This window comes from Anomaloglossus baeobatrachus, chromosome 5, assembly GCF_048569485.1.
Source record: "Anomaloglossus baeobatrachus isolate aAnoBae1 chromosome 5, aAnoBae1.hap1, whole genome shotgun sequence".
In the NCBI taxonomy this organism is placed as follows: domain Eukaryota; kingdom Metazoa; phylum Chordata; class Amphibia; order Anura; family Aromobatidae; genus Anomaloglossus; species Anomaloglossus baeobatrachus.
In genome coordinates, this window is record NC_134357.1 from 509,773,334 (window position 1) to 509,787,627 (window position 14,294).

Below are 14,294 nucleotides of genomic sequence, written 5' to 3' on the forward strand. Positions count from 1 at the left end.
GGTGGGTCTCATAAAGCCCCCTACCCATCACTAATTTTGGGCTTGATGACTACTATGCGCCATTTCGGTTCAGTTTTCTGCCAAGAGGTGCAAATTTGGTGCTGAAATGTCTGCACCAGATTTTAGCATTAAATTTGCACCTGCTGGCAGATAAAGCGTTTTTTTTGCACTTCGGGGCCAATAGATTTAAATTTGGTGATGAAATGTTTACACAATGTTCACGAACATGAACTACACATAATGGGAAAAGAAACGCATCAAAACTGCTGGATGCGTGAATAGAATGGGTGGAGGAATCCGGTGTAAAAATTTCAGCGCCAAATCTGCTTCTCTTGACAAAATTACCGTGGTTTTCGTCCAGGAGATGCGGGTAAGTTCACTGAGTTTAATGAGGTCACCAGGGGTATTGTGAGGTCAGGTTACCTGTGATCACAGGTGGAGGACTCCAGCTGTGACCACGACTAACCTGAGTGACATCACCGCTGATTGCACGGCTCATTCATTCTCTGCCTGGAGCTCACAGCAGTCAATCATGTTCCATGATCGCGCACTGTGAGCTTCATATGTAACAGAGCAGAATCATTGTGGGACCTCGTGTGGATTACGTCGGACCTGCAGGAATGTTTTGGGGTTAACAAAGTGGTGAAAGAGGGTTTTTTTTGTCTTTTATTCGAAACAAAGGATTTGTTTGGTGTTTGTTTTTATTTACTTTCACTTACAGATTAGTGAGGAGGGTCTCATAGATGCCTGCCATTACTAATGTAGAGATTAGTAGCAGCAGTGGGCTTCCATTAAGCTCTTATATTACCCCGATTGCCACCATACCAGGGCAACTGGGAAGAGCCAGTAGAGCAACTCGCTTGTCGCATCTCATAGATGCGACAACCCAGACGGTTGCAGGCTGCTGTTTTTAGACTGCACCTTTCCAGCTGGAGAATACCAGCCCCCAGCTATTGGGCTTTATCTTGGCTGGGTATCAAAACTGAGGGGGAACCGCACATCGTTTCTCAAAACTTATTTATGTAAATAATAAAAAAAAACCAGCATGCCGTTCCTCCTATTTTCATAAATAGCCAAGATAAGTGCACGGCTGGGGGCTGCAGCTTGTAGCCGTATACTTTATCTGTGCTGGGAATCATACTATGGGGGAACCCTACCCCAAATGTTTTATTTATTTATTTTTAGAGAAGATAGACACACACAGCGCCTGATTGGAAGCAGTGAGCTGACATGACCGGTTCATGCAGCGGGTTTTGAATACCCTATTAAATCGATGGTTGGACCATATATAACAAGTTTTTCTCCCCCCCCATTCACCTTTTGTGCCTCCCCTCTTTCCTCATAGACTTTAGACATAGACATAGACTACGAGCAGGGCCATCACTCCTCCTGGTATCTTAATTTTGTTTTGTACTGTCTCAAATTGTCTGTACATGTCCCATCTGAATTGTAAAGCGCTGCGGAATATGTTGGCGCTATAGAAATAAAACTTTATTATTATTATTATTATTATGCTGACACTCAAGGTGGGGGCGCGTCTGACTGCAACCAATCACAGACGCTGGTGGGCGGGGAAAGAAGTGCATATTCAATTAACGTAATGCGTGGCACCAGAAATTAATGGGTGGCCTGGGAGCAGCGTACAGCCATGCCAGAGCCTCGGTGAGTTCAATCCGCTTTGTCCCATCCCCATATCCCTTCAACCACCATTTTTAATCACCGGAATCTGGTCCTCATAGACTTATATGAGAACCAAAATCCGGCCCAGAACCGGATTTTAGAAACCAGATCAACGGTCCCAGTTATCTGCCAGTACGCTAATCACTAGTCCTGGCTAATCTAGCACCAGTGACCTTATTCAAAGTCATTTAGATTCTTCAACCATTACACTGTGAAAACTGATCACTACATAATATGCTGCACTATACAGTCATGTGTCTAATAGGTTTGAGATGTGAGTGTGAAAGTGTCTCTAATAAATTGTCCGTTCAGTGTATAATACTGGGGGATACAACAAGACTGAATACAAGACGTTCACAGCCGCCTACACATCATAGGGAAGTTTTCATGACACCTTCTCTCCATCTACCTGATCATCCTGAGGAACATCGGGATCTTCTTGTTTACAGTCCTGTGGAAGAAGAGGACGGGGATATCGCTCTGGTGTTGTCCTCTCACTGGATAGAACTGGAGGAAACACATACAGGGACTGAATTCATTCTTTACATACAGATAATTATAGGCCGTGTGTATTTAGTCATGTCTATTACCTGGTGATGTGAGGGGCTGGGGATCCTCCATTATGAAGTCCTTGTACAGATCTTTGTGACCTTCTAAATACTCCCACTCCTCGATGGAGAAATAGACGGTGACATCCTGACACCTTATAGGAACCTGACACATATAATGATACTGTCATCCCCGATTACTTCATACCATTACTGTATAATGTCCCAGCATTCCCAGCAATGTCACCTCTCCAGTCAGCAGCTCAATTATCTTGTACGTGAGGTCTAGGATCTTCTGCTCATTGATGTCCTCATGTATCAGGGGGTGAGGTGGAGGCCCCATGATTGGGCTCAGGGGTCTTCCCCATCCCTTAGACACAGGGGCCTGACAGCGATCACTAGAGGTCTTCTTCACTACTGTGTAATCCTGGTTATGGAGAGACACATTAATAAATCTCACTACAGACATTTCCAGAGTCCTCACCTCTCCAGTTCTGTCCATCTGTTATTCCCATAGATAAGAATTATGTAATGTGACGTAATCAGAATCTCTCACCTCTCCAGTAAGCCGGAAGAGGATCTCTAGGGTGAAGTGTAATATCCTTTCCGCCATATTGCCCCTGTCCTTATCCATCCTTGATGGGTTAATCAGGGGACTTCTCTTATATAGAAGATCTGAGAGGATCCGATATTGTAGGAACCTGAATGGGGAGAAGATGACGATGTAACATCAGAAAGATCCCATGTAAGAAATGTCCGAAGCGTTACCGGCTTCACATGAACACTATATCCAGTCTTTGGCAAAACAAGACACAGTTATAAAGTGCAAGAAAAGCCACAGAGATCAGGATGGGCGTACCGGGTAGGTTAGTAACAGATACTGGAGGATAATTAAACCTTCACGACCTTGGACGTAACTATACGTCCTAGAAGGGAGTTAGTTCCCAACTTAGGACGTATAGGTAAATCCTGGCGATCGTGGGAGCACAGGAGCTGTGCCCGGCATCGTCCCTTGATGTTTAACTTCCTAAACGCCACAATCTATATTGATCACAGTACTTCGGGGATTGGAATCACTCTCCTTCTCCCCTCCGATCGGTGGCTCCTCGATGTAATCGCGAGGGCCTGATCGGTGCCATGGTGACCAAAGTTCGTTATGACGACCTCCGGGTCACCAGACTACGGGAAGATTCAGGGATCATGCCTGCAGCTCTGACAGCACTGTACTGCAATGATCGATCATTGAAATGAAGTGCAGCTACGATCAGAGCAGTGAAAGATAAAGTCGCATAAAGGGACTAAGTAAAGTAAAAAAAATATATATGTATGAAAAGTAAAAAGTAATAGTTAAAACAGAAAATAATGAACAAAAAAAAAGAAAATATTATTAAACAGTTATATTTGTGCAAAAAGAAAAAAATACACATAATGGTTATTACGCGTATGTAACAACCTGATCTATAAAACAGTCACACTAGTTAACCCCTTCAGTGAACAGTTTAAAAAACAAAAACTATAGAAATGTGGTATTGCTGTAATTGCACTGACACAAAGAATAAAGCTGTCATCACTTATGACATGGTGAAAGTCGTAAAAAAAACAAACAAAAAAAAAAACAATTCCTGAATTGCTGTTTCTTCATGATTCTGCTTCACAAAAAAGGAAAATCAAACGCGATCAAAAAATATTCTGTGGTCCAAAACGGTACCAATAAAAACTCCAACTCATCCCACAAAAAAAAACAAAAAAAAAAACCCAACAAACTCTCACATGACTGTCGGCAGATAAATAATAAAAGAAAAAACTATAGCCTTCAAACTTCAGTGATACACAATACCTTTATTTTGTAAAAAGCGTTTTTAGTGTGATAGTGGCCAAACCTACGAAAATTATAGAAATCTGGCATCACTGTAATTGTACTGACCAGACGACTAAAGAATAAAGGCGTCTGATCATATATCGCACGGTGAAGGGCATAAAAAAAATAAATAAAGACAAAACTGCCACTGCTGTTGATTTCTTCATTCTGCCTTCCAAATATCGCAGTATGGTGTGGCTTATATTTATCCTGCGCTCTGTGATGAGCGCTTACACCAGGGTTTACGTGATTCAGACAAAATTCCCAAAGTAAAGTTCACTGTAATGAGGCAGAAAGAGTCAATTTGATCTCACATCTGGCCTGTGGTCTGGCAGTGTCCATCTTTTTAAGTGTCTTTTTAGGCATGCACAAAAGTGAGGTTATCAATAGATTTGTGCACCTTTGAAAAGACGGACACCGCTGGACAGAGGCCAAACAGAGTCCACAGTAACTCTGTTGTCTCATTATAGTGAATGGATCCATTGGGGGTTTCACCTCAATCATGTATTTTTGAGATGTACTGTAGATGGAAACCCTGATGTATAAGTGCATCTCAATAAATTAGAATATCCTCAAAAAGTTAATTTATTTCAGCAATTCAATACAAAAGGGTAACACATATTATATAGAGTCATTACACACAGCGTGATCTATTTCAAGTGTTTGTTTCTGGTAATGTTGATGATTATGGCTTACTGCCAATGAAAACCCAAAAGTCATTATCTCAGAAAATTAGAATAATTACCACATAACAGCTGCAAAGGCTTCTTAAACGTTTAAAATGGTCCCTTGTCTGGTTCAGTAGGCTACGCAATCATGGGGAAGATTGACTGCCTTCTGGACATCTGTCAAGTCAATATCCACACGCCCCATAAGGAGGGTAAGCCACAAAAGGTCATTGCTAACGAAGCTGGCTGTTCAGAGTGCTGCACCTAAGCATATTAATGGAAAGTTGAGTGGAAGGAAAGAGTGTGGTAGAAAAAAAGTGCATAAGCAACTAAAATAACTGCAGCCTTGATAGGATTCGTAAGAAAAAGCCATTCAAAAATTTGTGGGAAATTCACAAGGAGTCAGTGCTTCAAGAGCCACCACACACAGACGTATCCAGGACATGGGCTATAACTGTCGCATTCCTTGTGTCAAGCCACTCATGGCCAATATAAAACGGCACAAGTGTCTTATCTGGGCTAAAGAGAAAAAGAACTGAACTGTTGCTCAGTGGTCCAAGGTGTTGTTTTCAGAAGAAAGTAGATTTTGTATTTCATTTGAAAATTAAGGTCCCAGAGTCTGGAGAAAGAGTGGAGAGATACACAATCCAAGCTGCTTGAGGTCTAGTGTGAAGTTTCCACAATCAGTTATGGTTTGGGGGCCATGTCATCTGCTGGTGTAGGTCCACTGTGTTTTACCAAGACCAAAGTCAGCGCAGCAGTCTACCAGGAGATTTTAGACCACTCCATGCTTCCCTCTGCCGACAAGCTTTTTGAAGATAAAAATTTCATTTTCCAGCAGGACTTGGCACCTGTCTACACTGCCAAAAGTACCAATACCTGGTTTAATAACCACAGTATCACTGTGCTTGATTGGCCAGCAAACTCACCAGACCTAAACCCCATAGAGAATCTATGGGGTATTGTCAGGAGGAAGCTGAGAGACACCAGACGCAACAATGGAGACGAGCTGAAGGCTGCTATCAAAGCAACCTGGGCTTCCATAACACCTCAGCAGTGCCACAGGCTGATTGCCTCCATGCCACACCGCATTCATAGTATCATAGTTTTTAAGATTGAAGGGAGACTCTAAGTCCATCTAGTTCAACCCATAGCCTAACATGTTGATCCAGAGGAAGGCAAAAAAAACCCAATGTGGCAAACAAGTTCCAATGGGGAAAAAATTTCCTTCCTGACTCCACATCCGGCAATCAGACTAGTTCCCTGGATCAATACCCTGTCATAAAATCTAATATACATAACTGGTAATATTAAATTTTTCAAGAAAGGCATCCAGGCTCTGCTTAAATGTTAGTAGTGAATCACTCATTACAACATCATGCGGCAGAGAGTTCCATAGTCTCACTGCTCGTACAGTAAAGAATCCTCGTCTGTGATTATGATTAAACCTTCTTTCCTCAAGACGTAGCGGATGCCCCCGTGTTCCAGTCGCAGGCCTAGGTGTAAAAAGATCTTTGGAAAGGTCTCTGTACTGTCCCCTCATATATTTATACATTGTGATTAGATCCCCCCCTAAGCCTTCGTTTTTCCAAACTAAATAACCCCAAATTTAATACCCTGTCTTGGTATTGCAGCCCACACATTCCTCTAATAATCTTGGTCGCTCTTCTCTGCACCCTCTCCAGTTCAGCTATGTCCTTCTTATATATCGGTGACCAGAATTGTACACAGTATTCTAAGTGCGGTCGCACTAGTGACTTGTACAGAGGTAGAACTATATTTTTTTCATGAACACTTATACCTCTTTTAATGCATCCCATTATTTTATTAGCCCTGGCAGCAGTTGCCTGACACTGTCCACTAAAGTGAAGTTTACCATCCACCCATACACCCAAGTCTTTTTCTGTGTCTGTTTTACCCAGCATTGATGCAGTAATTCATGAAAAAGGAGCTCAGACCCAGTATTGAGTGCATTTACTGTACATACTTTTCAGTAGGTGCCAACATTTCTGAGTTTAAAATATTTTTGTCAGTTGGTCTTATAAAATATTCTAATTTTCTGAGATAATGACTTTTGGGTTTTCATTGGCTGTAAGCTATAATCATCAACATTATCAAAAATAAACACTTGAGATAGATTGCTATGTTTGTAATGACTCTATATAAAATATATATTTCCCTTTGTGTATTGAATTACTAAAATAAATTAACTTTTTGAGGATATTCTAATTTATTGAGATGGATTTGTAAATGCTCAGCATAGAGCACAGGATAAATGTGGACTGATCCAAAATGTTCTGTACCCAAATCGCCACCAAATAGCATTTAACTCAACCCACAAAAACAAGTCCCCACTCAGGTCCGTTGTCTGTTAATGGAAATATAGGAGGCTTCCATTCCATGTTACTGGTATTACGAAGGCTCTGGAAAAACGCTATGGCTCGCCTAAACCAGGGTTAGCATCCCCATGTTTGGCATTATGGCAGTAAGGAAAGCTCGATTAAATGTACGGGGTGCAGGTTTACAGAAGCACGAGGTGGGCACAATGAAAGGGTACCCCAATGTTCTGGGCATGACATCTGGGGTTAAAACATTTTACTGCTAAAAATGTTTTGGAAATAAGACCTTTTTTTGGAAATAAGAATTTTTTGGAAATAACACTTTTCCTCCCAAAATTTGGGTAACAGTGTGGTAGAGAGGGGTCGCAAGAAACCGTGGGTATGCTGTGGAGACTGGTGCTGGGGGGGCTGTGCGGGGTCTGCAGCGGCTGGTGCAGCTGTGAAGGGTCTCCGGTGGCTGTGCAGGTCTCTGGAGGCTGGTGCTGGGGAGGCAGTGCGGGGTCTCCAGTGGCTGGACTGGCGCTGCGGGGCGGGCTGTGAGAACTTCAAATAATGCTGCCCGGAGTCGGCGCATTCACGGATGGAGCTCTCAGCTCAAACTCTCATCTGTGCACGTGCCACCTCCGGCCCGGCAGTGGACTTAAGGAAAATGGCACCCGGAGGTGGCTCTGCGCAGATGAGATCTCAGCTTGGAATTGAGCCGAGAGCTCAATTTGCACTGACTCTGGGCGCCATTTTTTGAAGCCCTCACTGCACGCAGTTGCAACCCGAGCCCCAGCACAGCTGCCCCAGCCGCCGCAGCCCGAGCCCCAGCACAGCTGACAGTTTCTGGGACACCCACCACCCCTGCCTCCTGTGACTCCGCTCCACCACCGCTGCTGCCCTCTCCGGTAAGACACCACCGGATTATAAGATGGACCCCATTTTTTTCACCTTTTTTTGCTCTGAATTTGGGGTGCGTCTTATAATCCGGTGCATCATATAAACCAAAAAATAAGGTAATTATTTTTTTATTGATAGACCAAATTTATAACATTTTGTGACACACCTGAGATGTCAATATGCTTATTGCACCACTGGATGAATTCATTAATAGGTGAAATTTGTAAAATGGGGTCACTTGTGGGTTTTTGTTTTTTACTGTTATGGCACCTCAAAGGCTCTGCCAATGTGATTTGGCACCCGCAAACCATTCCAACTAAATCTGAACTCAAATATGGTGCTCCTTCCCTTTTTCACTTTGTACTACAAACTGTATGGTGCATTATCTTCTGTTAGCTTTGTGAATTTGAAAAATTTGGGGTTAAAGTAACATTTTTGTGGTTAAAAATGTATTTTTGCATATTCATGGCTCAACATCATAAAATTACGGTATATGAAGCACCTTGGGGTTCAATGTGTTCACCAAACATCTAGAAAAAATTAACTGAAGGATCTAGTTTCCAAAATGGGGTCACTTGTGGGGAGCTCCACTGTTTAGGCACCTCAGGGCCTTTGCCAATGTGACATGGCACCGGCAAACCATTACAATTAATGCGTCCTTCCCTTCTTCACTCAATCTCTAAAGTAGTTTTTGACCACATATTGGGTATCGCTATACTCAGGAGAAATTGCACAACAAATTGTATGGTCCATTATCTCCTGTTACCCTTGAGAAAATTAAATATTTTGTGTTAGTTAAAGCAACATTTTTGTGATAAAAATGTATTTTTTCATTTTTACAGCACATTTTTCTGTAAAGCACCTGAGAGATCTAGGTGCTCAAACATCTAGATACATTTTTGGAAGGTCTAGTTTCCAAAATAGGGTCACTTGTGGGGGAGCTCCTACGTTTAGGCACATCAGGGGATCTCCAAATGCGACATGGCGTCTGCTAATGATTTCAGACAATTTTGTGTTCAAAACATCAAATAGTGATCTTTCCAGCACTGCTGTGCGCTCAAACAGTATATTTCCACCACACATGGGGTATTGGAAATTACCCAACAAATTGTATGGTGCATTTTCTCCTCTTGCCCTTGTGAAAATAAAAGATTTGGGGTTAAAGCAACATTTTTGTGGTAAAAATGTATTATTTCATTTTCACAGTTCAACGATATAAAATTCTGTGAAGCACCTGGGGCTTTCAGGTGCTCACCAGACAGCTAGATAAATTCCTTAAGGGGTCCAGTTTCCAAAATGGGGTCACTTGTGGGGGAGCTTCACTGTTTCGGCACCTCAGGGGCTTTCCAAACATGCCAAGGCTTTTGCTAATGATTCCAGGCAATTTTGCGTCCCAAAATTCAAATGGGCCCTTTTACCCTTCCGAGCCCTACCATGCGCTCAAACAGTATATTTTCGTCATGACGTCATACTCAGGAGAAATTGCACAAATTGTATGGTGCATTTTCTCTTTTTACCTTCTTGTGAAAATGCTACATTTGGGGTTAAATTAACATATTTGAGGGAAAATGTAAAATTTTCATTTTTTCCTTTCACATTGCTTTAGTTCCTGTGAAGCACCTGAGATCTTGGATGTGGTTATGAACAGTATAAGGGGTGCAGTTTTTAGAATGGTGCCCCTTTTATGTACAGTGGAACCTTGGATTACGAGCATAATTTGTTCCGGGAGTGTGCTCTTAAACCAAGTTACTCTTATATCAAAGCAAATTTTCCCATAGAAAATAATTGAAACGCAGACAATTCGTTCCACAACCCAAAAACATTTACTGTATTTATACAAACTTATTACAGTAATACAAAATAATGTACTGTATTCATATAAAATTATTACAGTACACAAATACAAAATACTGTACAGTAAAATAATATAAAACAAATTAAACTGCACGTTAGCTTACAATAGAATTGTTGGTGTGCGGGAGGCGCACTATAGAGAGAAAAATTATGTATAAATATGACAACCTTTATTCTAGTACAATACACAAAAAAGAGCACACCCCAAATCTATTCTCCCCAAAATAAGGGCAGAACTATGCCAAATATGAGGTAGGAATTCTGCCCAGGCAATTAGATTACAGTACAAGCAAAGTGCTGTACTGGTTAGCAGAAAGAAAGTCCAATACTGTATCTACAAATACAACTTGATAGACATGCTATATAATATATACTGTACTGTACAATGGTATATTGTATACAGTAAATATGTACAGAAAGTTACCTCCAGAGCGTGTCAGAACGCGGTGAAAGGACGGTACCGGAAGTGTGAACGAGGAGTATTTGCTCTTATTGCAAAGAATTACTCTTAAACCAAGTTACTAATTTTTAAAAACCATTGCTTGTCTTGCAAAACGCTCTCAAACCAAGGTTTCACTGTATTTTTTTGTCACCTAGGCCCCTTAAAGTCACTTCAAACGTGATGTGGTCCCTAAAAAAATGATTTTGTAAATTTTGTTGGAAAAATGAGAAATTGCTGATGAACTTTGAACCTTTTTAACTTCGTAACAAAACAAAATGATGTTTTAAAAATTGCGCTGATGTAAAGTAGAGATGTGGGAAATGTTAGTTATTAACTATTTTGTGTGACATAACTCTCTGGGCTTAAAAATCAAAGTTTGAAAATTGCAAAGTTTTCACCAAATTTCTGATAGTTTCACAAATAAACACAAATATATCATCATAAGAATAAACACTATCGTGAAGTACAATATGTCACAGAAAAAACAATCTGAGAATAACCGGGATCCATTGAAGCGTTCGAGAGTTATAACCTCATAAATTGACATTGGTCAGAATGAAACAAAATGGCCTCATCATGAAGGTGACACCAGTTTCGGAGGTGAAGGGGTTATTATATCCCGATAGTGACAACATGCAGTGAGCGACGGCCGTAATGGAGACTGTACAGTAAGGGCTCATTCAGACGACCGTTCCGTCTGTCCTGCTCAGTTCTTGTTTTTTTTGCGGACCTACTGACAGGACCATCTTGTCAATGTCTTTTATGTAGGATCAGATGGCACTTCCGTGTGCATCAGTTCCTACAAAAAAAACATATTGGATGCCGTATGTCCGTTCCGTTATTATGGAACATGTCCTATTCTGTCCCATAATAACTGACCGTGACTCAATACAAGTCAATGGGTCAGCAAAATCCCCGGAAGCCACATGAAAGCACTTCCGTGTGACTTCCGTCAAGTGCCCCTGCAGTCTGTGTCCCGAGCCAGCCCTGCAGCTGCTCTCACTGCAGCGTGTCAGCATCTGCGTGCACAGCAGTGTCAGCAGCTGCGAGAATGACGAGTGTCGACATTAGCAAAGTTCATTACCTGCTGTGATGAAGTCCTGCACTCCTGACGTCACTGAGTTCAATTTCCGTCGCATATTCACATCAAGTCTCGCGAGTGGCCCGGAACTGTGACTAGCGGTGATGTCACGGACTCCTGCGATACTTCGCTTGTGAATGCGATGGACAATGGAAGTCAATGACGAGCGCTGACGTCAGGAGTGGAGCGGCGTCAATCACCGCAGGTAATGTGCCTAGCTAACCTCCTGACACCGGCGCTCGTCATGCCCTGCAGTGACCTGGGCCAACCTATTCATGTTAGCTAAAGTCACTGCACTGCTCTCCCAGCCAATGGGGAACATTCTGTTCTTCATTGACTGGGACAGTGAGTATGGATCATCGTGGGACCCCCTTATTGGGTTACGCCGGACCCGGATTTATTTTTTCTAGTCAATAAATTGGTGAAAGAGGGAATGTGTTGGGGAGTGTTTTTTCAAAAAAAATTTTGTTTGTTTTGTTTTTTTTATTTATTACTGTATTAATGATGTCGGGTATCTGATAGACGCCGTGACATCAGTAACCTCTGGGCTTGATGCCAGGTGACATTACACAGCTGGTGTCAACCACATACTGTATATTACCCCATTTGCCACCGCACCAGGGTATTCGGGATGAGCCGGGTTAAGTCCTGGGACTGTCGGATCTAATGGATGCGGTAATTCCGTCCTGCTGCTGGCTGATATTTTTTAAGCTGGGGGGGGGCTCCCAATAATGTGGGTCTCCCCAATCTGAGAATACCAGCCAGCAGCTGTGAGGTTTTATCTTGGCTGGTATTAAAATTGGGGTGGACAGCATGCCGTTTTTTTTTTTCTTCAATGATTTATTGTACTGTACGATATAGACTTGCCCACCAGCGGCTGTGATTGATTGCAGTCAGACAGCTGTCACTCAGCGTGGGGAAGCATCTGACTGTAACCAATCACAGATGGGGGAGGAGTGAATATGTATGAGCCTAGTGAGCGGCCGGCTTGGGAAGAACAAAGAGCACACTGCTGGAGCAGTGTAACAGCCGATTGGTTAGCATGTAGCGCTTCTCCCACCCCTTTGCGCCATATTCTGTTCCCCATAGGGACCAGCATCTGGCCAGATACAGTCCAGGGTATGTAACTCTCCATTGTTTTTTTGCAGTCCGCAAAAAAGATGGAAGTCACACGGGTCATATATGGATCGGAACAGGACAGATGCATCTGTGGAAAAACAGGACCGTTTTATGCGGACTGCAAAAATGGAATGGTTGTGTGAACTTAGCCTAACAGAGCAGCGAGCGGCGTCAGGAGGGAAGTGACCCAATCTAATCCCATACAGACAGATCCTGATAGAGCCGCACAGACGGGAACACGTTCTGTCTCCTGGAGTGTGAGCAGCACTGAGGGGGTTAATGTAATGGGGAATCTCCACACCCCTCCTCCTGCAGAGCCGCACACTGGATATATGGCTGTGACTAAATCCTAGTGGTGAAAGCTCCGCTCCCTCTGCCACCAGGATTTCCCCGCTCCCCTTTATCACACACAGTCTGTTCTCGGCGCCATCATTACCCGACTCTCTCCCTCTCTGCAGCTTCTTCTCTTACATGCGGCCGCTTCCTACAGGGGAAATCACTTCACTTCCTGTAAACTCTAGCATGGCTCCTCCCCCCATGTGACTAATCACATGACTATGACATCATCACAGGTCCTGTAAGCACAAAACAGCCACATATCTAGTGTGCGGCTTTGGGACTTTTGGGTTTTCATTGGCTGTAAGCCATAATCATCAACATTAACAGAAATAAACACTTGAGATAGATCACTCTGTGTGTAATGACTCTATATAATATATGTGTTTCCTTTTTGTATTGAATTACTGAAATAAATGAACTTTTTGATTATATTCTGATGTATTCAGATGCTCCTCTAGTATGCGGCTCTACAGATGGAGGCAGCTCTGGCTCCAGGTGTTCGTGAGCCCCGGGTGAAAAAGTTTCAGTGGGCCCCTTTAGCACATACCACAATTCATGATGTTAATATAGAGGTTGCGGGCTGTATATATATATATATATATATATATATATATATATATATATATATATATATATATAATACAGTCTCTGTAAATATAATCCCCGACGTAAATATAATCTTGCACTCTCTCGCTGTTGTGTGCTCTATCCTCCTTTGAGCTGTATCCCCCTGTGCGCTTTTTTATACCCCGTGCTCTCTTTTTCCAGTGCTCTCTCTTCTTTCCCATGCTTTCTCTTTTCTTCATGCTCTTTTCTTCCCTGTGCTCTCTTCTCCTCTGTGCTCGCTCTTCTCCTCTGTGCTCTCTATTTTTCCAGTGCTCTCTCTTCTTCCCCATGCTCTCTTCTCCCCGTGCTCTCTTCTCCCCTTGCTTTCTCTTCTCCTCTGTGCTCTCTTCTTCCCAGTGCTCTCTCTTCTTCCTATGCTCTCTTCTCCCCCAAGCTCTCTCTTCTCCTCTGTGCTTTCTTCTCTGTGCTTTCTTCTCCTCCGTGCTTTCTTCTCCTCCGTGCTTTCTTCTCCTCCGTGCTTTCTTCTCCTCCTTGCTTTCTTCTCCTCCGTGCTCTCTTCTCCTCCGTGCTCTCTCTTTTCCTCTGTGCACTGTCCTCCCCGTGCTCTCTCTTCTCCTCTGTGCTTTCTTCTCCTCTCTGCTCTTTCACCTCCGTGTTCTCCTCTTCTCATGCTCTCTTCTTCCCCATGGTCTCTCTCTTAACCCCATGCGCTCTCTATCTTCCCCTCCATTCTCTCACTTATCTCCGTGCTCTCCCTTCTTCCCCGTGTTCTTTCATCTTCCCATGCTCTCTTTCCTCACCCCCATGCTTTCTTCTCCCCACGTTCTCTCTTTCCCCACCCCTTGTGCTCTCTTCTCCCAGTGCTCTTTATTCTCCCAAGTGCTCTCTCTTCTCCCTGTGCTCTCTTTCCTCACCCC

At 42.9% G+C, this 14,294-nt stretch overlaps 1 protein-coding gene across 1 annotated transcript in view; it reads right to left on the reverse strand.

Moving 5' to 3' along the window:
* LOC142312857 (uncharacterized) overlaps positions 1 to 12,981 on the reverse strand; it is a 531,686-nt gene extending 518,705 nt beyond the window's left edge. Inside the window, 5 exon segments of the mRNA XM_075351842.1 lie at positions 2,090 to 2,187; positions 2,271 to 2,394; positions 2,476 to 2,655; positions 2,785 to 2,929; positions 12,908 to 12,981. Coding sequence (XP_075207957.1) covers positions 2,090 to 2,187; positions 2,271 to 2,394; positions 2,476 to 2,655; positions 2,785 to 2,862 — 480 coding nt within the window. The 5' untranslated portion in view covers positions 2,863 to 2,929; positions 12,908 to 12,981.
* Positions 12,982 to 14,294: the final 1,313 nt, after the last annotated feature.